General features: G+C 46.7%; 1 protein-coding gene across 1 annotated transcript in view; it reads right to left on the minus strand.

Annotated features, from left to right (window-relative positions):
• Positions 1 to 2,977: 2,977 nt before the first annotated feature.
• LOC115327108 (4-coumarate--CoA ligase-like 7) overlaps positions 2,978 to 21,991 on the minus strand; it is a 91,810-nt gene continuing 72,796 nt past the window's right edge. Inside the window, exons 7-10 of the mRNA XM_040210874.3 lie at positions 14,739 to 14,839; positions 12,984 to 13,128; positions 5,103 to 5,366; positions 2,978 to 3,123 (exon numbers count right to left, since the gene is read on the minus strand). Coding sequence (XP_040066808.2) covers positions 2,999 to 3,123; positions 5,103 to 5,366; positions 12,984 to 13,128; positions 14,739 to 14,839 — 635 coding nt within the window. The 3' untranslated portion in view covers positions 2,978 to 2,998. The remainder of the gene's footprint in view (positions 3,124 to 5,102; positions 5,367 to 12,983; positions 13,129 to 14,738; positions 14,840 to 21,991) is intronic.

Below are 21,991 nucleotides of genomic sequence, written 5' to 3' on the forward strand. Positions count from 1 at the left end.
CAGCTAAACTACGTATCAAAGACTAAGTAAAAAAAAACACTGAGGTTTTGCAGTAATTCCAAAAAAAGACCGATAACTTTTTTTTTTGTTGTTTTCAAGACACGTACATTAGCTATTTTGATAAGTTGTTCCACTCAGCTATCAAGCCACCTGTGAAAGTTGGGAACGTCGGTTCAACGTCAAGGCGCTGTACGTCGAAATGAGGTTTTGGGGTGTCGTATATGAGACAAGAAGTGTTAGAATATACCCTTTCTTTCTGAGAGTGTACGCTAGGTGTCTCATTACAATGTTAAACATTTGCAGTTCAACACTGGAATCCATGAATGAAATGCAAAACAAGTACTGCCTAGACCATGAGTAAAGCTCCATTAAAAAGGTCAGGTCACTTGAAGAAACGACTCCAAAGTACTTGAGCTCGAATCTTGCAAAAAGACGCAAACAAACAGTCGTAGCTCACAAAAGTACGCCGAATTTTTGGTAAGGCTGCACGGAAACCCGCAATCACACTGCTAATACATGCTGTAAAAACACTCTGGAGACAGTAGAGAGTTTTAGGGAACCGTTTTTGCACATCCCATACGGTTCAATGGGCCCTCCAGTGTACTCACTGCGCATGCGCCAAAGCGTAAGCCTCGCACATGCGCAGTTCGTTCCGGAGTGCCCATCGTACTGTATTAAATATGCAAAAATGGTTCCCTGAATCTCTCGAATCAAGCAGCCCCAAAAGCGTATCGTTGCGGCTCTTGTCTTCTCTGTCCACCGGATAAACCAATTACGCAAAGTAAAAAAGATGTAATTCTGCAATCGATATCTTCCATGATAGCAAATGCACGAAGACGACCAGAGCCGTTACTACGTGCTTTTGGTAATGTTTAATCGGCTCCATTGAATCATAACATCGGCTATGGTCGTACTTAAAGGGGCCTGTGGTTGAAAAAACCCCGAGACTGCGGGTAAACGACACAACACTAAAAAGTCTCTACCATGTGCAATGTACACCAGCTCGTTTGCGCCCTTACTTTTTGTTCATTAAAGGTGCCCTCCGGAGCTTTCTGCGATCGTCTGTTTATGTTGTTAAATTGCGTAGTAGGTGCAAGTTAATATGTATACAAAGTTTTAGATTACAAAACCGTTTATTAAGAAGATGGCAGTAGAAATATATTGGGACTATTTACTCTTGGAAGACAATCCCCCATTCCCTGCCCATCGCTAAAACTTGACCAATGGAAGTGCTGCATCTCGCGGTGAATGTATTATTGCAACACTTTTTAAGCTTGTTGTAAATTAGAGTTTGAGAAAAACGTAAACTTATTGTGGTGCGGGAAACATAGTCTGCAATTATCGCTCAAAAACCAGCGAACTATGTTTTCGCCCCGCAAGCTTGTAGCTAGGGGGTGATGCGTCGGCGCGTCAGCTCGTCTGCTTCCCGGGGCGTCTGCAGGTGTGCGTTTGCGGGACACGTGTTCCTTCCTGTGGATCCCGACTCCGAAGCCGGCTTTGCGATCCTTCCACGTCAACGAGTCAAACTTTTCCTTGTCATCTGTGGAATGCGACTGCGTATTGCAGTAGCAGCGCGACGGCGCGGTGCGACGAACGACGACTGCCGAGCACAAAGTCCGGGCTCCTTGACGACGGTCCCCGCGTGTTCGAGAGATTCCTCCGCGGGTCGGCGGTCGGCCGCGTTGGTGACGCGCAGTGACACCGGAATCCTTCGCTTGCTATTGGCTGACGCGTAAAGAGATGCCCCTCCCGTTTTCCGGGGTCATCTCAGAAAAGGGGGCGTGCCGGGGACTTTGATAGGAATTTTAATAGGGAAATCCGCCGCGCATGACCGTAATTTTATGATTTTTAGGATCCTTAAGGCCTGTAGATTGAGTTACCGCCATAAATAGACCATCGCAAAACGCTCCGGAGGGCCCCTTTAATGGGTGACCGAGTTTTAAGAGCCTCTCGCGACACTTTTCCGACATCGAAATTTCGGATCGTCTGCAACCTATACACCTTTTCCACAAGGGCGCGGCCATGTTGAACGTCGTCACTTCTGGTATGCAGTAAACTTTGTTACGATCTCTCCACGCCGCTGGAACGTGCTTACGAAAAATGCGTGATTGCCACACATTTTTTTTTTGTTTTTTGCCTCACCTGTATTTGCTTGCGTGTTCTAGGTTGAAGTGTTTCATTCTTTTTTCGTCCTGCATACCAGATACGGAGCCCCCGTGAGTGAGAACAACAGGAAAGAGAAAATGTCTATAGAGTCATTCAAGCGATTTCCATCTGATGGCAGGGCAGCCTCGGCTAGTCAGACCGTGCCCGGTGACCTACTGACAGGCACTTGAACACTTGGCACGAAACCCGTTGGAAAACAGGCTAAACATAATTACTTGTACAATCGGCGTATTACGCGCTATAGCATTTCATTATTGTTTTGAATTTAAATCCTGGAAAGAAAGCATAGAATCGTAGATTTATCTTCCTTTCCTGCCAACTAAAATTAGACAAAAATTAAAAAAGTGCCTCGATATTATTTATTTGATGAACTCGGAGACGCGCAGCATGTGTCGAGAACAACCCGAGCATATGCTGTATGCATAACGACACGTGACGTAAGGTGTTCCGTTTATTAAAATTTCAACTATGTGTAAAGCCTGAATCCTGTGGTGCGATTTTACTTGAGTTTCCGCAGTTGCGGCGTCGTTCGTGCGGCAACAAAGGCATGGTGGAGGCTGAGGTGACCGACGTCGCATTTGAAAAATCGCTAGCAAAATAGCATCATGTGATTCTGGCTAGTGTCGAACCAAACAGTAGAGCGTGATGGTCGTGTATGACGGACGAACGTAATGATCTTTTCCATAAAAACGGTTGGTAAAATACATTCAGCGTTTGAAAAAATGTTCAATTTATTCTACCAACAAATAGTAGAAGAAAAGTAATGTTAGCCATAAAGGTGCGCTTTATCAAGAACGTGGTTTCGCCACAGTAAAAGCTCGCAGATTCTGCACTAGGAGATGGATCTGAGGTAGAAGTCTCGGAGTTCTCTCCGAAGGTACTTCCCGGACTCTGACTTCGGTAGTTCACTGAGAAACTGGACTCCACCATGCAGGTGCTTGTGAGGGGCCGAAGTTTCTGCAATGTGGAAATAGAAAACAGTTTTACGAAGCCTCCGGAAATGCCGCGCAATCCTGAACACTGTTTTTTTTTTTTTTTTGCCTTTTTTGGGGGGGAGGGGGGGGGGAAGGGGGGTTGCCTATGCTAGGGTTTCCCGAGCTGCGTTGTCGCAACGCCAAAGGGATCGCAACAGATTAAGCGGAGGGTCGCGAAGCTGCTCTGCAACTCGAACAGAAACACAAAATAGGCTTCGCCGCGGTCGCGTCAATAAAAACAAAGTTCAGGCCGCATTTCAACAACGGGCAGGAACTGCGAGTTGCGGCTTCTAAGCTCAGCCCTCAATTTGAGATACTATGTTCTAACGGACAAGCAATCTTCATTCATTAAGAACAGTCAGTCCTGCTGGCATGCGTTTATCAGTTTATTTTTGTGCAATTCTTCCTGGCTCAGATGATTTGTTCAACATCATGCCGGGCATGTAGATTATCGCCCGAAACCATCGAGCACATTGTGCTCTCAAGTCCAAGGCTGCACGCAAAGCACCCAGCGGATTGGTGTACTGATCAAGACAGCGGGCACAGCAGCCTGGCGGGGTCCTACGCCGTGATCAATTACTGGAAAAGGCACTCGGATTCCAAACTTCTGGGACAACGCAAGGTGGGGTTACCAACACGGCAGCAGCTGGGGTTATGCCAAGGCCCGGCAAGCGCGGCGAGCTGTGCAAGGACTCAGCCGCAAGGTCTAAAAGGCGGCTGGAAGATCGGTGGGGATGGACAAAAAAGCAATAAAAGCTTTAGTTTATTTTTTGTTTTGTTTTCTTGGCTAGTTTGTAATGCCCACTTCAAACCGCCCCATTAAAAAAGAACAACCTCAAAATCATCATCGCCAAACCTTCACTGTTTCCAATGGTAAAATGATTACAGACTTTGACACTGCTGAACTTTCAGTTTCGATCCCAGCACGTAACAGAGTTCGGAAGTTACATCACGTCATCAGGCCTGTAATTTCCCTACGCACCCCCTAATGGGGAAGTACACCCCCCCTTGTTTTTTTTAAGGCACCCTCTTAATTCGCAACGACTCCTCTATTCTCAAGGCCCCCGCCCTAAAAATTTAGACACACCCCCTAATTTCAATTTTTGGGGAAACTCCTGCCAGGTCTCCATCTGGTGACGTGACGGAACAAGCAGTAAGGCCTCCTCGTCTTGGCGGTGTCAACATGGCGCCGAGTCTATGATAGAGAAAAGTATGCGAGACGAATTCAATAAACTTTGAGCAACAATCCCAAAAAGTCGTGCGCGATTTCCAGTAGCGCGGTTACTTGCCTGCCCTCCCCGCTCGCCTGCGTATCCTCCGTCGCATTTGTTGACTACTATAACCGGTTCTGTGCCTACAGTTCCCGCCATTCGTTTATGCGCCTCGAAAGGCGCCGCACGTTTTGCATCAGGTATCTCAAAAAAACCTTGCAAGCGCCAAATGTACAAGTTCATCAGTTTGGCGGGCAAATGGGATGCTTTGATTGAGCAAAAACGAATGTTCCGAAAGGCCGCGCGCCAAGTCTTGTACACTTCTCCTCTCCCCCGCAACATCTACCACGTGACACTAAAGAGAGCGCTAACACCGGTACTATACCTAGACTTCCCAGCATTCATTTCGGTGCCGCGGACGGCCCTGCACGTTAGGCAAAATCTCTATTGGCGGCTTGTACGCCATCGAAAGCGTAGCTGTGGTCAGATTTCCAAGAGTGTCCGTACACTGTGCACTCCCTATGACTTCTTCGGTGGGATTTATTTTTCCTTCATCGCCGGAAATAAGAGTAATACAAGGATGTCAACATTGACTGTTTAAGAATACGGTGACTCCCAATTTCATAATTTGTGACGTCCCGGTAAGACAAGCATTCGTAGGGACGTTACTTGGGAGAACCGAAAGAGGGCGTCACCGAAACACCTTGACCCTACGCAATAGCCATTCGAAAGTGCCAACATTTCTACCTACCGGCAACAAGCGTCTCTAACTCTTGGACGATCCGCTCCAAGGGCACGTGAGCGGCTTCTTCCGAGAGCACAACGAAAGCCCTGGCTGCCTCCCCGTAAGGGTTGTGCGGCACCCCAGCCACCGCCACCTGGACCACGAGCGGATGCGTCATGAGCAGGTCTTCGAGTTCGGCTGGCGCCACCTGCTGGTCCATGCACTTTATCAGGTCCTTGACTCGGTCCACGATGTACACTTTACCGTCGCCGTCAAAGTGTCCCAAGTCACCTGCGTTAGAATTGAGAAACGGTCCCTACCTTTACACACACAACCTAAAATACTCAAATTATCACTTCTTTTATTTTTATAGCCCCAATCATTTTTTTTAATCCCCGTATAGGGAGTATTCACTGGCGGCCATATCTGTGCGCGTGGTTGCTGAGCGCGTGCTGACGGTGAGCTTCCACAGTTCTTTTGCAACGTGCATTCCACACCCTCAAGATTGCCGGTCTTAGCAGGCTATTAGTGTAAGTTTGTTCTGAGCATGCGCTCTAAACAGAAAACCATAAATATGGCGTCCAGTGAATAGACCCTATACCCCGTGCCTATGACAATATTGGCCCCCATAAACGTCAGAACGCTAACACGATGGTAAGGGTAGCTTTATGTTTCGCTAGATCACTTGTGATAACTTCCGTTAGGTAAAGTTCATGCAGGTCATGTGTACATCTTAGGGTTTGAATGAGCTAAGTCAGGTCGCACACAATCTACACATGACTGGCACTGACGTCCCATCAGCGGTCATTATGGTAGCCGTGCCGAGCGCGTACCTTCTGCAGCATGCATTTCGCACCATCCAGTTTGTTTTTCTCAACAAAAACATGCAGGAAGGAACCGATTTGACCATGAGCCCCATCCGACGATGTCACGTGCAAGCCATGTGTACTGTATAATCTAACCACTCACACATACAACTGAATCAGAATGCCGCCGGCTCCCACCGAGTCCCAGCGTGACTGCTCCACTTCTGCGCGGTGCACAATGTTCAGAGACGCCTATCGTCCGACTGTCGACCCGAGATAAACAAGGAAGGATCACACGAGTCCGATGCTTCTTTAATTGTGGCTCCCACAGCTACCCCAAGGAAGTATTCACTGGCGGCCATAGTTGTGTGCGCAACTGCTGAGCGCGTGCTGATGGCGAGCTTCCACGGTTCTTTTGCAACGTGCATTCCACACCATCATGATTGCCGGCCTTAGCAACCTATTAATATGGGCTCGTTCTGGGAATGCGCTCTAGACCGCACCCACAAATATGGCGTCCAGTGAATTGCTCAGAACGAGCTCAGATCAATAGGGTGCTAAGACCGGCACTCTTGATGGTTCAGAATGCACGTTGCAAAAAAAGACTGTGGAAACTCGCCACCAGTACGCGCTCAGCATTCGCGCACACAGCTATGGCCGCCAGTGAATACTCCCTATAGCCCGATCTCACCAAGCGTTCGGCACATGCATGACGCCGCCATATCTTAAGTTCACAGGAGGCAAACGGCAGTGCACGAGAGGGCTCATGCTGTCTCCTGCTCCACACGCGCAGAGCTCCAGCGAAGTTGTCGCACGTGCAGAAAGGCTAAAGTTCCCTCGATGCATTGCGGCAGCGGTGGCGTAGTCAAACTGACTGGTGACATCGGCCTATTCGGCTTGTAGCAAGAAATAAGTCTGAGTTCAGTTCGTTACGGTGTGCACCGTACGACAAGGCATTCTTTCCTGCAGCAGGGTGCGCCATGGTGGACATTGCTTGCAGGCGAGCTCGGCGGAGTCGTCAATCCGTAGTTACACGTTCTCTCATTTTGCGGCCTGAACTTGGGACGAGTGCAAAGAGCGTGCAGAAGAATACCCTTATAGTTTGTTTCATCTTACGTCCGAATGCTGCCGACGTTATGCGCTGATGGTAAAACTCAGTGTAAAAAGCACTAGTCACTGGGCTTTCCCTGCGCATGATTGCTTCAGCTTTCAGCTACGATAGAAAGCGTACAAAAGCTTGACGAACACCCTATCTTGGTACACTTTTTTATAATAATGATTTTATTTCATACGATCAAAACAAATATAAAGTCAGACCAGCCACAGCCACATTAGACTTGACAGGCACTGCCTTAGGTAATCAGTGAAACAAGCCGTTTTTAAAACGAGACATGAAAAAAACAAATCCACACAAAGAAATTTAAAAGAGAACTTGTGAGCACTTTACAAACTAAAATTTATCGGGGCTTTTTAGGGGTTGTATTTTGCTATTGTATTAAGAATACTAGAAGGTAATTTGTTGAGAAAGGGTAGTTTGTACAGAAAATGTTAATTACGAGCTTTTGTTTTTCAAATATTGTCGAACATCGAGGTATCCGGTAACGCTCTTTAGGTCTAAGAACACGGGAAGGTACTTATAGAAATGTATATTCTCCATCCCAAAAATGCCTATGAGCAACAGTTTCCATCAATAGCGAGTAATAAGCACGCATAATACTTAAAAGGCGTGAATGTGCTTCAAAAAGGCATAAATTATAGGAAATATTTTTTCACAAAGGACGCATAACAAATAATACAAAATTGGCAGCGGAGAGCACAGTGACCAAGCACGGTGATGTCATAACGGAGCTCACTGTACACTAGAGTCTGTAAAACAATTTTTCGAACTGATTGTGGCTTAAGGCATCTAAATTTGTACAACAAACACGATACTGCACGAATTTTTGTTTACATGAATTAGCAAGATGAGAGTTCCAGGTTAGGTAACTGTCAAAGAATAAGCTAAATATTCTCATGGGTGCCCCCCCCCCCCCCCCCCTACACAAAATCCTGGCTACGTCCCTGATGTATAGGCTAATATACACATGATATACATTCAGGCTTATATATTTGTAAGGAAGAGGTTATATTAATTTGTTTTAAAGGGTTGCAAAGACGTATAGCTTGCGCTTTGGAATAATTAACTTTAATTAAATTAGTTTCAAACCATTACGTCGCTTTAATTGCCACAGTTTGTAAAGACAAGATAGCATCTGAATAAATGGACACTGAACAGAATAACGGTTTTGTCAGCATATTGCAATAAATATGTTGGAACCAGGTCATTCACATAAATATATAATAATAGACTTCAAATGGGGCTAGGGGACACAAGCTTTGATTAAAAAACAATGCGCGTTGACACCGTTCATATGAAGCACATTGAGGCCTATCCTGTAGAAAGTGTTTTTTTTTTTTTTTTTTCAGAAGTAGCTGAAAGAGCCTCGAAAGATTAACCTTAAAAGTTTAGAGAACAAAATACGGTGGAAAACACTATCAAACAACTTGCGAACATAAAAAAAAACAATGTGCAAGCATCTTGCTCCGTTCAAAAGCTAATGTGAGCATGTAAGAAAACATTTCGAGGAGCATTGGGGTATCTCGGCCTTGTGTTAATCTGTACTGATAAGGAGCCTGTGTTTATCTAACAAGTTATTCAAAGTTATCCACAGATATCCAGCAAAACAAGGTAGAATGAAGATAGGTCGAAAATTTTTTACGTCTTTTCGCGTGCCTCCTCTGGAAAGTAGAATGTACTGTTTTAATTGTTAACAGAATGCCACAATTAAATGTAACGTGACTAAAAATGAGAACAAAATATCTATAATCCCTTCGAAATATCTGCGCTAGTAATACTGTTGATACTTAGAAATTTCTTGGGCTTAAGGTTAAAAATAATTTAACTAAGCAATTCTTCTGAGAGAAGAGGAAGAGAAGTCTCGTCTAAAACATTACTGTTTAAAATACATGAATATGCGTGGTGTCCTCCAATACCTGACACTCGAAAGAAAAAAAATTATGATCATTAGAAATACTCAGTCCATCAGTGAAAAATTGCGAGAGAAGGTAGCCATCGTGTCTAGTGCAATTCTTTGTACCATGGAGAATGTTGATGAGTGACCAAGATTTACTTTTTGCATGTAAAAAAATAACGTCCTTAGATTATTTCTGAAGTGCGTGCGTTTTGCCTGACGAATCATGGCATCAACTTTGTTTCTATACTTCCTAAATTTCAACCGTAGCATAGTCTCACCGGGGGAGCGTTCCGACTGAACTCATACGACGTATTTTTCTTCGATGGCCGCCAATATTTCCGTAGGCATCCATTTCTGGTCTTTTTTACGCTGCTAATTTTTTACAATACGTGTAGCCGCTTTCTTAAAAGGTTAGGCTGAGCTGCCAACTGTTCATAACAGACATCTGGCGATAGTTAGAAGGAAAATATTCCAATCATGCTTCTCTACAAGTTTATTGAAGTCTCTGGGATTGACTATTAAAAAGTCCTTCTCAGCGCCCACGCAGGTCAACGGTTTAGATATTTATAATAATAATTCGACAAACAAAATAACGTTCAGCACGTTTAGCTGCAATCATTGAGTTAGTACGTTGCGAGCTTGAACGCTTATATGATGAATGCTATAGATACCTCAAGCTGGTCAAATTCACATTACTCCTGTATCGCTCTCTGAATTGTTGCTTCTAGGCCCCATTCAAACACAACACTAAAGTAGCCCAAGACTACAGTCAGTGTGGGACGAAGTAGGTCAATGTTAAAATCACCAATTACACATACAAGCTCTTCAGATCAGATACTGCAGAAAAGCTGCGCCAAACGTTATACTCGGGGTCGGGCGCTGCTCGATGATGAAGAGGCAGGAGACTTAACAAATAAAAGTAAATTTATTAAGTAAGTACCATGATACCTTTGACTGAAGCTTCAAACGCTCGTAACGTCGGCCGTATGCGGACTTAAGTTGAAATGAATAGTCGTCCAACTGGTTTCCGTGGAAAAGTGGCCACGTTCGTAGTATTCTTAATGTCAGCATGCTAAGGTTGAGATTTGGATTATAGACTAAGCTGGGGAGATTATGAGTATTAAAATAGGTTCGCCAAACAAAAGTACCGAAAAACAGCAGGTGGTCACCAAGAAATCGCCAGCGGCATTTTCCGGCGACCAATTGCGTATCAAGGTATAGGTGTGAGCAATAATAATCGCGATTAATACTCTAATCGTGATTATTTCTTAACCGGTTAATCACTTAGATTTTGACCAAAACAAATGCAGAGCCCATCCACTTCACTTGAAGATAAAGGACCAGCGAAGCTGTTCTCTTTACGACAAAAGCTACTAGTTTCCGTTTGGCATCGGCGGCCGTTCTTCGTCGGTTATTTTCGACCGGCGACGACGTTCACATTTCCGCTTCTGTCGCCACTGACGCTCTAGACGGGCACGTTCTTCGTCGGTGAGTTTAAAATAAATCGATGCCGATGGACCCACACCATCGGCCGTACCACGTTGGGCCACTGCGTGTTCGGCTTCTCGACGCTTTCGCACACATCCGCGCTGTTGAGCACGCCGACGATCCTTGTACGCGCGCTCTTCCTCTTCAGAGCGAACAACACGCGGCTCATGACGAGCCCAAAGGGCAACTGATCACGTCCCTAGGGAATGGCTACGTCAAGAGACAAAGGAACACAGCCATTGCTAGGTAGCTATTTTAGGTTTTACAGCGACGTTACAGCGAATTGCTATAGTGATTGAATAGAGACATATAAATACATAGAGGCGATGAGCTCTTTCAATAGACGACGTTGTAAGTTCTAAACCAAATTTTCGAGGCACACCTCAAGGATAGTTTTTTCCCGATTGAGGCCAAGTCTCTTTATTAGCATCCCGGAAGAGAAAGAAAAGAAGGTTAGATCGGGGCGCGTTCTTCCCTCAGCCTCGTCACAGTGCACTCTTAGCTGAGATAAGTCGGAGACCGTAGATGATAACAAGGGATCAGGACCTCACTATCTAATAATGCCAATCAAGGTTGACTCACGCAGGTTACCCCCTCGTTTTTTTTATTTATACTTGCCATGACCAATCGGAACGAAGGAGCGCCGTTTAAACGAGAGTTTTTTTGTTAACATCCACGGACACATTTTTTCCAGATCCTAGCACATAACAGCTTCGCTGTAAAAGTAAAACTTTAACGTTTCATCGCGCAAACGTGGACGAGTTCGCCTGTACAAAGGACAAATTTAGGTGAAAATTTGCCTTAAAGTAAACTGTAGGGACGAGATTTGAAACTCAAAGCATGTAGAGAGGGTTATACGTGTCCCGTCTATTCTCAATGGCACGCGAGAGACCGTTTAGCGCATCAGACACTATTGTGAACAATCAAAGGAGCTCGCTATTGCCCGAGAATATATCAACGAACCTTTTTGCCTCTGCGCCTGAAGTAAATATTTGTGAGAGTGGGTGTCTTTTGACTATTCTCAACGACACATCAAAGCCTTCAGTGATACCTTACGGCAAGAGTGAGTCGAAAAGGCGAAATAATGACGTTTTATCAATCAATCAACTACTGATCAAGTTTGATTTTAAGTCGGAAATTGCATCTTACGCCGTTTGTAACATATTCAGCAAAGTCAAGAACTATCATTTTTACTTTTTTATAATGTGCATGGTAATGAACGAAACCGATTAATGGATTCATTATTCGACTAGAGGGTGGCGATTAATTTAGTTAAAAGTTTTATTCGACGCCCAGCCCGACTTTGAAACAAGTACACAGAGCGCCATAACGCTGTCCCCCGCTTCGGCAACAACATCACAAACGCAGCTCAACCGTCAGCGAGAATATGCCATGAAGAAAGCCCATGTAAAGAACCAGATGAAGCGGCAATTCAGTGCGGTCCTACCACGACCCCCATAGTTGTGTAGTTGGTAAACTCACAAATTGAGCTTTCTATCTGCTATCTCCGACGTGTGACAAGTAGCGTTTTCGCAGCAAAGTTTGCTGTTCTCGTGATTCTGTGTCGGTGTGCGTACGGCAGAAAGTCACTGTGCCTGCTCTAATGTTCTTGCTCTCTATTGAGCGAACGTGCGCATGAACGACGCTTGAAGGACAGGTGCCCTCTAGAAACTTTATACTGCCAACGGTCTGAACGCGGTTGCATGAACTGTCGGAAAACATATCTTGAAGCTCAATGACGTATGAGAGGCAGATTAAACTAGAACTGAGGATTACAACGCGCCTTAAACATGTACGATCACATGCTAGATTCCGTGTCATAATAACTTGGCGAACTGAGGAGGTATACGGTTCCTGCGACCCATTAAGAGCGTCGGAGCAAGGCACGTGACACCACGTCAGGGGGACGTTTGTGTCACTGCGCTAAATGCAAGGCCCGGAGCAACCGGCTATCGTCTGCTGGACAAGCGTCCTTTGCTGCGAAACCGAGCTTCGGGTGCGCGTCCATCGCCACAACATTGCCGTCCGCTAGAGTAGCCAGCTCTTCGGGAACAGTTCATGAGAGAACCATTCGCTCAATTTACCCGCGAATCTGTGGCAGGTGCAAATGCCCGGGCGATGTTTTGAGCGTAAGTGGTTGATTACAGGGCAGCGATTGTTTAAGCATCGTTCAAAAGCAACGCTGGTCTCGAAAAAGGGTCGATCCGACTCAAGTATCTTTTTAAAAGGAACAGGTCTTCGTCTTTCTTCCGTGTCGTGTTGCGTAGCGTCGACAGAGATGCAATCGCGCGACTTCGATTGCCGCTAAACAAAAAAAGGTGCCTAGAACTACTTTTAGTCGCAGACAGCGCTGTTGCTGGAGTGGTAACAAGGCCTTCCTGGCCTCGACCATTGAGTGTTGTCCCTTGCCTCGCTGCGACGCCCTCAATAGGGTCGCGGAGGCCTCAGCCTCCGCAGTTTGCCAAGTTATCCTGAAACGGAGTATGGTCCTACGCACCCTTAGCCGTTCTTCTTGCGGGTTTCTTCACATCTCCTGGTGGTCTGAACACGAAGCCGTAAAAGCAGGTTCGAAAACACATGACGAAGGTCGCTGCTCTTACCAGTGTGGTACCAGCCATCAGGGTCTACTGCGTTCCTCGTGGCTTCAGGCTTGTTAAGGTAATGAAGCATAATCTGGGGTCCTCTAACCAAGATCTCTCCGTCCCGGTCGATACCCAGGGGCTTGTCTGTGTCCAAATCGAGAACCTGGAATTGCAGTTGAAAGGGAGCTTTGGCGGTTTTGGGGACCACGCAAGCTAGCCATACTTTTAGCGTATCCAGGCTTTACTTTTTCCGGCATGCTTTTTATTATCTCTACTCTAAAATTGCTTTTGAGAAAACGGCAGGTCAACATCACGCCGAAACTAATAGTCAAAGTTTCCCACGCTCCCGAGTGGGATGACGTCATAGTTTATAGAACTTCCAAATCAAGCGAGTAGTCTAAGAAACACAATATTTTGCAGTTTTTCTTTTCGTTTCTTTTGCTGCCGTAGACTTTTAGCAAACATTTCGCATGATCAAACTTTTCGTAACTCGTTGGGAATAAGCTGCACCTTCGCCCCCCTTTATTGCATCTGACGTTCCGGTTTCAGTGTTGCCAGTGGAGCCTCCTAGCCGCACAGACCCAATATGAAAGTACCATACCTTCCCAAAAAGTAAATTATAGTGACCTGTAATTTGTGTTACTAGTTCAGATGTTTCTACTAATGCGTAAAGGCAACACGTGTACCCACGTAATCAGCATTTTCTTTGGTTCTCGGGTAATTTAGCCAAAGGTCTATCTCAGACTTTTGAGTCGAGCTCCTTTAAAATGTCAAACGACATGACTGTGAGAAAACTCTTGAGTCAGGATTTTTGGCGTTAAGCCCCTGGCATCTTGAACATGAGCTATGTCTGCACACTTAAGGTCAAAAATTCCACTTAGATAGCACTTTCCTCTGTCATTTTCTCGGCTTAGGCCGAGAAAATGACCGTCCCGGCACGGTACGGTTAATGATCTATTAGAGACACGGAAACGGGGAACAACGCTGCGTAGGCGACTTCTTCGAATATTATGTCACGAGTGTCACAAGATTATGACACTTGTGCGACGAGTATCACAAAAGTATCACACAGGTGCCGTTGTCGTCGCGGCGTCACAACATGTAGCACGTCTAACGATGTAGTTTCCGTAGATTGATCAAGCTGAGGGGCGACCTACAGCTCCAGGTGGCTGTTACATCCACGGCCACCGCTGTGTCATAGCCATTCATGATTGGGAAAGACAAGAAAATGACACTTGTGTTACCAGTAGAATCGAAACAAGCGGGAGAGGGAGGGGGCAGGAGGGGCGATCGCCCTCAGACATTTCTGACGTTCTTGCTAAACAAGTTGAGAAAGCCCCCGCCCCCGCCCCCGCCCCATCATCTTTAGAGCAATCGACAACCCTGTGTGATGCCACCAGGTGAAAATTCAGGGACCTATATAGAGACGCGGCAGGCACACAAGTAGAGCGTGTTCTCAGCACCGTATACCAGCAGGGCACCAGTCACCCTTTGTTTATTGTGCTTACTCTCTTATAAATGGTGCGAACGTATCATATATTAGGTGACAAAGAACTCCAACCGAAATCGGCTCATATTCAACTTCGCACGATGCTGTTGGAGCATATAAAACTAAGCCGCAGTAAGACGTCTTAGAGTAACTCAATAAAGCTACAATGAAATTTGGGGCTGCGCCATTGTGAGGGTTGCAACATACCCATTTCAGCCCAAACTTGAGCAACTAAAGAATTAGTTTATAAATATGCATTTAGCAAAAGGATGTACTTAGCTCACTCGTATTTCCGTGAGTGGCAACGGATAGCCCACACTCTTGATGTCCCTGCTATGTGTTGATGTCATCGTCACCATGCCACTTGACTCGGTCATGCCGTACACTGAAGAAAAAAAAACACCCGCAGCGGGTCATGAGCATATCACACACTAGGAAATATTCCACCCCTAAAGGTGTAAAATGTCTTTTTTTTCCAGAGATTCGCCCATAGCCACACCATTTCGGAACTGTTATTTCGAACGACACACCCATTTTCATCGTAAAACAAGGTACTGTTGCACGGAACACCTTTCACTGAAGGGTATGAAAAGTGCCTATAAAAACGTGCTACAGTATTCGCCTCGAAATCGAACCACATCGCGCCGTGGGGCCAAACTTGTGATCATTTCAATTTGTGAGTGTAAATACCGCGGCGGCGTCTGCTGTGGGCGCACGTTGAGAAGCATGTATTTCTACGATGAAAGCTAGTTTCTGGCTGAGCTGCACTCTCCTTATTAAATAGTTCCACAGCGGCAGCTCTAAGTCGCCCGCCCCGCAGTTTCGCGACGGCGGGAGCGTAAAAAAAAACTTGTTAACACGAAGGTTCGGCCGAGTTGGTTTCTAATGTTGTACAGGGGGAACATATTTATAAACTCATGATGTGTGTGTGTGTCTGGGGAGAGGGGGGGGGGGGGCACTCGATGTATGTACCTCCAAAGTTATAAGAGTGTTCCGCTGTGTAGACAATTATTTTTTAATCGTTCTAGCTTCCGATGATCGCAACTTTACCACCATGGTTGCCGACGTCCTCGACAGTTTCAAAGTCTGCGTGAGCTCTTTGAAAATCACTCGCGTACTTCCAAATGAAAGCTCTTTAAGATTCCTGGATCTTCGACTCTTCATGTTACCCCACCATTTATGCTGGTCGTATGAGCCCAGGGAAAAAAAAACCGCTATTACCTTTCAACTCAGCGCATTCAAAATTAGTTAAGAGGAGCATAGAGCGGTTATGCCTCAAAAACGGTCTTACAGGATCCTGCTCGCATTCCATCCCACCGAGCTTTGACGGGCAAGTCTCTCGACTAAAACGCGCAGGGTATTCAATCTCGTTACTAACATCAGTGGCCAAAACGCTCATTAACGAAAGCAGGCCAGATGTTTGCACTCAACAAAAGCAAAGAGACAGAACAAAAAGTCCATCATTGTGCCATATATTCGTAACTTTCTCGCGAACTGAAGAAAATAGCTAACCGAGTAAACTTGGAAGCATCTTCTCAGCTCCTAACAAACTTCGCAGCTTGCGCAAAAAAGTAAATACCCCACCAATTACAACTGTCGGCTGCAAAAAGAAGAATAAAAACACCTTTCCCACTTGTACAGAGAAGCTGGTGTACTCCTTTTCCCTCTCTTGTGGAAAACTATACATAGGTCAGACTAGAAGGTGCCTCAACGATTGCCTTCGTGCGCATAAGAACACTTTCTCCAACAAAAACTCCGGACATTTAGGTATTCACTGTCGAGACATTGGCTGCTCAGTGCTGCATGGCAACTGCACCGTGCTTGGCAAGCACCACAACCACCTAACAAGAGAAATCATTGAGACCGAGAATATCGCAGAACATAACGATAGTTCTGTAAGTACTTCGTATTTAATCTTATCACAAAAAAAACTAGACTACCTAGTCTTGCATTAATTTTAATTTTAGTTTGTTTACGATTGAGCTAAATTAATCATCTACAGCTGAGAGACTCGTCGCCCGTTGAGGCAGACCAAGTTCTAGGCTGTATAAACATACACACAACCCAATTTTTTTTTTTTTTTTTTTTTTTGCGTGTCTGGATTTGAGTGACTGTTTTGCGGGTGCGCTGTTCCCCCTGTACATCGTAAAAGAAAATAAACAATTTCTCCGCTAAATTTGGCGGGAAAATTAATGTCACGTGACCTCACGTCACGTGACTTAGACAAATTCAAGTTCCCCGCTAAATTCAGCTGGAAAAAATGACGTTCCCTGACCATGCACCAATGCACTTTCACTTTCCCGGCTAAATTTGGCAAGAAGACACATCAAGACCTTGAAATCATTAATTTATCAACAACGTATCGACGCTAAATCAACGCAGCGTCATTTCCAGATTAGATCACAGTATGACGCAAGATGGGCGCAATGTCAATCTAACGTTATGGTCTCATCGTCGAATCAGCAGCACACCTGCCGCTGTCTAAACACATCATGTCGTGTGATCGTTACGCAACTTTTGTTTTTGTGGTTTCTTTTTGCTAAGAGTTGAATTGTATAGCTTCACATGCGCGGAAATTCAGCAAAGCGAGAAATATCACGTCGGATGTTTTTATAGTCATAATACTGTGGTTTTCAAAATTGCGGGTCCTACACATATGTTATTTCACACAAAACATAGCTTCCGTAAAATAATAAAATTTGATTGGAGGTGGGGGTAGATTAAAAAAAATAACCTGAGTGATCGCTGCCCTATACTTCACTAATCAATCGATTAATTAAAACATATATAAAAGACAAAAACTACGCCTTTTTACTATTTTCACTAAGTCATAAATAGCATAGCGCAGTCCTATTTGAAAGTTAGCGTTGTAACGCCTACAAAAATATAATCACGGGAAGCCTTTTTGAACGTGATGTTATTAAGACACATTTTTAATATCATAATTACTCTCGGTGACAATAACAAGAATGCTGGAGTGGTTTATCGTAGAAGTGTAGGTCCTCAAATATAATAAGGCAAGCATTTTTTACTCTTTTTTCGAAACTCAAGACTAGGGTTAAACGGCTAAAGCGATTTAATCGTAATTAAAGCGTTAGCTTCATTATCTGAAGATCAAGCGACACATCTTGGAGTCTTGATATGTGTGAGATTCGGGCGGAAGGTTATCGGAAAGTCCGGCGGGACTCGCTAGCCCCCCTCAGTAATGCTGCATTCACACTAGCGTTCAAATCGCAATCGTGAAACGTATCCGCTCGTTGTCATCATCAAATGCGCGTGAAACTGCACTGAATTTTCCAGCAACCGCGTTCGCACAAGTTTTGCGAATGCGGTTCAACCACCAGCGTAAATAAGGTATAAGAGGGCTGCTGCGACTGATGCTGCGTGTGACGTGGTGCGAGATTATTATTATTATTTTTTTTTTTTGGAGGGGGGGGGGGGGTCGCAAAAAGTATTTTACGCGGAAAAAAAGGTTTAGCCAAAGATTAAAAATATTAGCCTCTTGGTATCCTCGGCCCTTCCCATGAACATCGAAGTGGGTGAATTCACACTAGAGATAAGAGTATCTTATTACATGCAAGCTACTGGTTTGCTCGCTCACACTGGTTTAATCCAGTCGCATCATATTTATTGAAACAGTTTGTTTTACCTGCATCATCTGTCACGCCCAAGAGCAGTTTGCTAGTCGTAACTAGAAGAGACACTATTTCCTCATCCCATCATAACAGAATTATTGTGACTCCGTCAACCCCCCGCCCCACACTACGACACGGTAAAGGGAAACATCGGCTGCTGCGGTAAAAACTTTATTACTCTTAGAGGTTACCGAAAGCACGACAATTTTTTATAAGCATCATCACCAACTTGTCTCAATGCTCAACATTTAAATTTCCGCAAAAGCAAAAAGTTGTGCGACAAAAACATGGCGAAACTCCGATTCTACTCCCTAGGTATACGGCTTCGGATTCTTCGCTTTGGGTCATTTTCACGCTGGTAAAACAATACAACGTATTAAAAACAAAACAAGTATTTAACATAAATAGTACGGTTGACCGGGACACAGGCATTCGTCATAGGAATCTATGCTTTCCCACGTGTGTCTCGATAACAGGACGCATCCACACAAGCGATTGTTTAAATTTTGGCCTACGCTCGTAACACGAATTGATCTTCATTGTAGCGCGAAAAAACAAGCAAACAAAATAAGTAAAGAAAGCGTCGAGGCGGCAGAAAAGCGGGCGGTGATTCGGCGGCGTGACAGAGAGCGAGAGCGAGATCGACTGACTCGACAAGGTCGCGGGTGGCTGCTTATCTACTGTGCGTCACTATCTCGAAACTTCCGCAAAGAAGGTTTGAGCGTCACGCGGTCGGAACGAGAATGAACTGGCACTTTCGAGAACAAGAAAGCAGGGGGGAAGTTATGTCTGGTGCGAGAATGAACGTGAATCTTCTAGAAGTCCGTGACCGAGCGTTGATTTCTCGGCCCTGCAGGAGGCATTATCCCCCTCCCCCCCCCCCCTTTTTAAAAGTGCATCGTCCCGATGCAACGCGAAAGGAAAACAGAAATGGCTAAAAACTTTTACGGTGAAACGAAATAAACATACAGTTTTGCAATCCTAACGCCCGTAGAACGTCTTGAGTCGAACTACGTGGACGACTTCGGGTCGTGGCTTGCGGCGTCTTGATGGTCAAGTTCCGTCGAGGAGCACCTCGTAGTTCAAGTCCCCGAGGCGGCCAATGACCTTGTAGGGTCCGAAGTAGCGTTTTAACAGCTTCTCGCTGAGGCCGTGGCGGCGAATGGGCGTCCACACCCACACCCTGTCTCCGGGCTGGAGCTCCACGTCGCGGCGACGAAGGTTGTACCGGCCAGCGTCGACACGTTGCTGGTCTTTTATGCGAAAGCGGGCTAGCTGGCGTACCTCTTCTGCTCGTTGTGTGACCAGCTGGCCATTGTCGGTGCCGTCGTCCGTAGGGTCGTGAGGAAGCATGGTGTCGAGCATCGTCGTAACCTTTCTGTCGGGCACCAGCTGAAAAGGTGTAATCCCGGCGGTTTCTTGAACAGCCGTGTTGTACGCAAACGTGACGCAGGGCAACACCTCATCCCACGTCTTGTGTTTCACGTCCATGTACATCGAGATCATGTCGGCGATGGTCTTCTTTAGTCGCTCCGTCAGCCCGTTAATCTGCGGGTGGTATGCCATGGTCCGGCGGTGGTCGGTGTGGCTCAGGTGAAGTATCTCTTGTGTCAGTTGCGCCATGAACGAGGAGCCTCTGTCCGTAATCCAAACTTGGGGAGCGCCGTGTTCGAGGACGATAGATTCAACGAAGAACTTGGCTACTTCCACGGCGGTTCTCGACGGGAGTGCTTTTGTCTCGGCATACTTGGTGAGATAATCAGTTGCCACGATTATCCGACGGTTTCCTTTCGTCGACGGCGAGAAAGGTCCAAGGAAATCCATTCTAATCTGCTGGAACGGTGCAGACGGGGGTGCGATCGACTGTAAAAGACCTGCCGGCTTCGTCGGTAGTTTCTTGCGTTGTTGGCATTTGTGGCACGAACGGACGTAGAGGTGCACAGTCTTCGGGAGTTTGGCCCAGTAGTATTTTTCCCGGATCCGTGCAAGAGCTCTACCGAAGCCAAGGTGACCAGATGTTGGGTCGTCGTGGCAGGCTTGGAAGACCACTTCTCGAAGACTAGTGGAAATCACCAGGAGCCACGTCGAGTTGCTATCCCCGAAGCTTTCTTTGTACAGAATACCTCTCCGGACGGCGAGTCTTGGCAGGGCACGTAAGAAGGCTCGGGGAATCGTACACCCTCGTCCCACCAAGTGGTCGATCAGTGCGCGCAGCTCAAGATCGTCCGGCTGGAGCGCTGCCATACCGTGAACGCTCACTGCGCCAAGAAAGTGATGGTCGTCGTCGTCGTCTTTGGCACAGCCGGTAGCTGACTCGACGGGGGCTCTGGACAGGCAGTCGGCGTCGCTGTGTTTTCGGCCTGACTTGTAGACCACGGTCACGTCGTACTCTTGCAGTCGTAGGCTCCACCGTCGTAGGTCAGGCTCGCTAACCAACACAGCGAGTGGTGGTCGGTGACCACCCGAAAAGGAGTCCCATACAAGTACGGGCGGAATTTCGTGATGGCCCAGACGACGGCCAGGTACTCCTCGGTCGTCGAGTAATTGCGTTCCGTGTTCGACAGCGTCTGACTAGCGAATGCGATCACGCGCTCTGCACCCCCCTGTCGTTGAACCAGTACCACTCCGAGTCCTGTATTGCTGACGTCTGTGCGAACTTCCGTTTCGGCTGATTAGTCAAAGTGGCCGAAAATCGGTGGTGACAGGAGCCGTCGTTTTAGCTCGTCGAATGCCTGTTGTTGTTCTCCACCCCATTCAAAGTTCACGGCGTCTTTCGAAAGGTGCGTGAGCGGCGCAGGAAGCTTGGCGAAATCCCGAACGAATCGCCGGTAGTACGCGCAAAGTCCCAGGAATCTTCGCACGGCCTTTTGGTCGGTGGGCGGTAGAAATGCTGCTAAGGCGCGAGTCGTCTCAGGGTTAGGACTTACACCTCGGGTGCTCACAACGTTAGTCATTTCGCCGTAGGCGAACCGGCACTTCGTCGGCTTGAGGGTGAGTCCTGCGGTCCTGATTGCCTTAAGAACGGCCCGAAGGCGTCGCAAGTGCTCGTCGAAGTTGGCCGACAATACCATGACGTCGTCGAGCTACCCGAGACAGCTCTGCCATTTGAGGCCTGCCAGGACGGTGTCCATGACACGTTGGAACGTTGCCGGTGCGTGCATAGTTTGTAGGGCATCACCTTGAACTCAAACAGTCCGTCGGGCGTGACGAAGGCAGTCTTTTCTCGGTCCCGTCCGTCGACTTCGATCTGTCAGCAGCCACTTTTAAGGTCCATCGACGAAAAGCATCGGGAGTGGCGAAGCCGGTCCAGCGTGTCGTCGATGCGGGGGAGCGGATCCACGCCTTTCTTGGTAACCGCGTTGAGCCGCCGGTAGTCAACGCAGAATCGAAGCGTTCCGTTCTTCTTCTTCACCAGTACGACTGGAGAGGCCCACGGGCTGCTCGAAGGCTGAATGATGTCGTCGTTGAGCATAACTTGTACTTGATCATGAATAACCTCTCTTTCCTTTGGGGAGACCCGATAGGGCGGCCGATGCACAGGGAGCGAATCCTCCTTGGTAATGATGCGATGTTTCGCAACTGTTCTCTGGCGCACCCTCGACGTCGTCGCAAAGCAGTCGCCGACCTCGGCGAGGAGGTCTCCGAGCTGTCGTCGTTCCGTGGCACTGAGCTTGGGGTTAGCGTCGAGCTGTTGCGGGGTGTACTGCATGGCTGACAGGTGAAGGGCTTGTCGGAGATCGCAGTGATTTCGGCATAGGCCAGGAGTTCCTCGACGTGTCCTACAGCGGCACCATTCGTGAGGTGCAGCGCCTCCTGTCAGAAGTTGGTCACGAAGGCCACAGTGCGCCAATACTGCGCCCCTCGCAGTATTGGCGCAGTATTGGCGCCAATACTGCGAGGGG

This window comes from Ixodes scapularis, unplaced genomic scaffold, assembly GCF_016920785.2.
Source record: "Ixodes scapularis isolate PalLabHiFi unplaced genomic scaffold, ASM1692078v2 PGA_scaffold12__126_contigs__length_90152505, whole genome shotgun sequence".
Lineage (NCBI taxonomy): Eukaryota > Metazoa > Arthropoda > Arachnida > Ixodida > Ixodidae > Ixodes > Ixodes scapularis.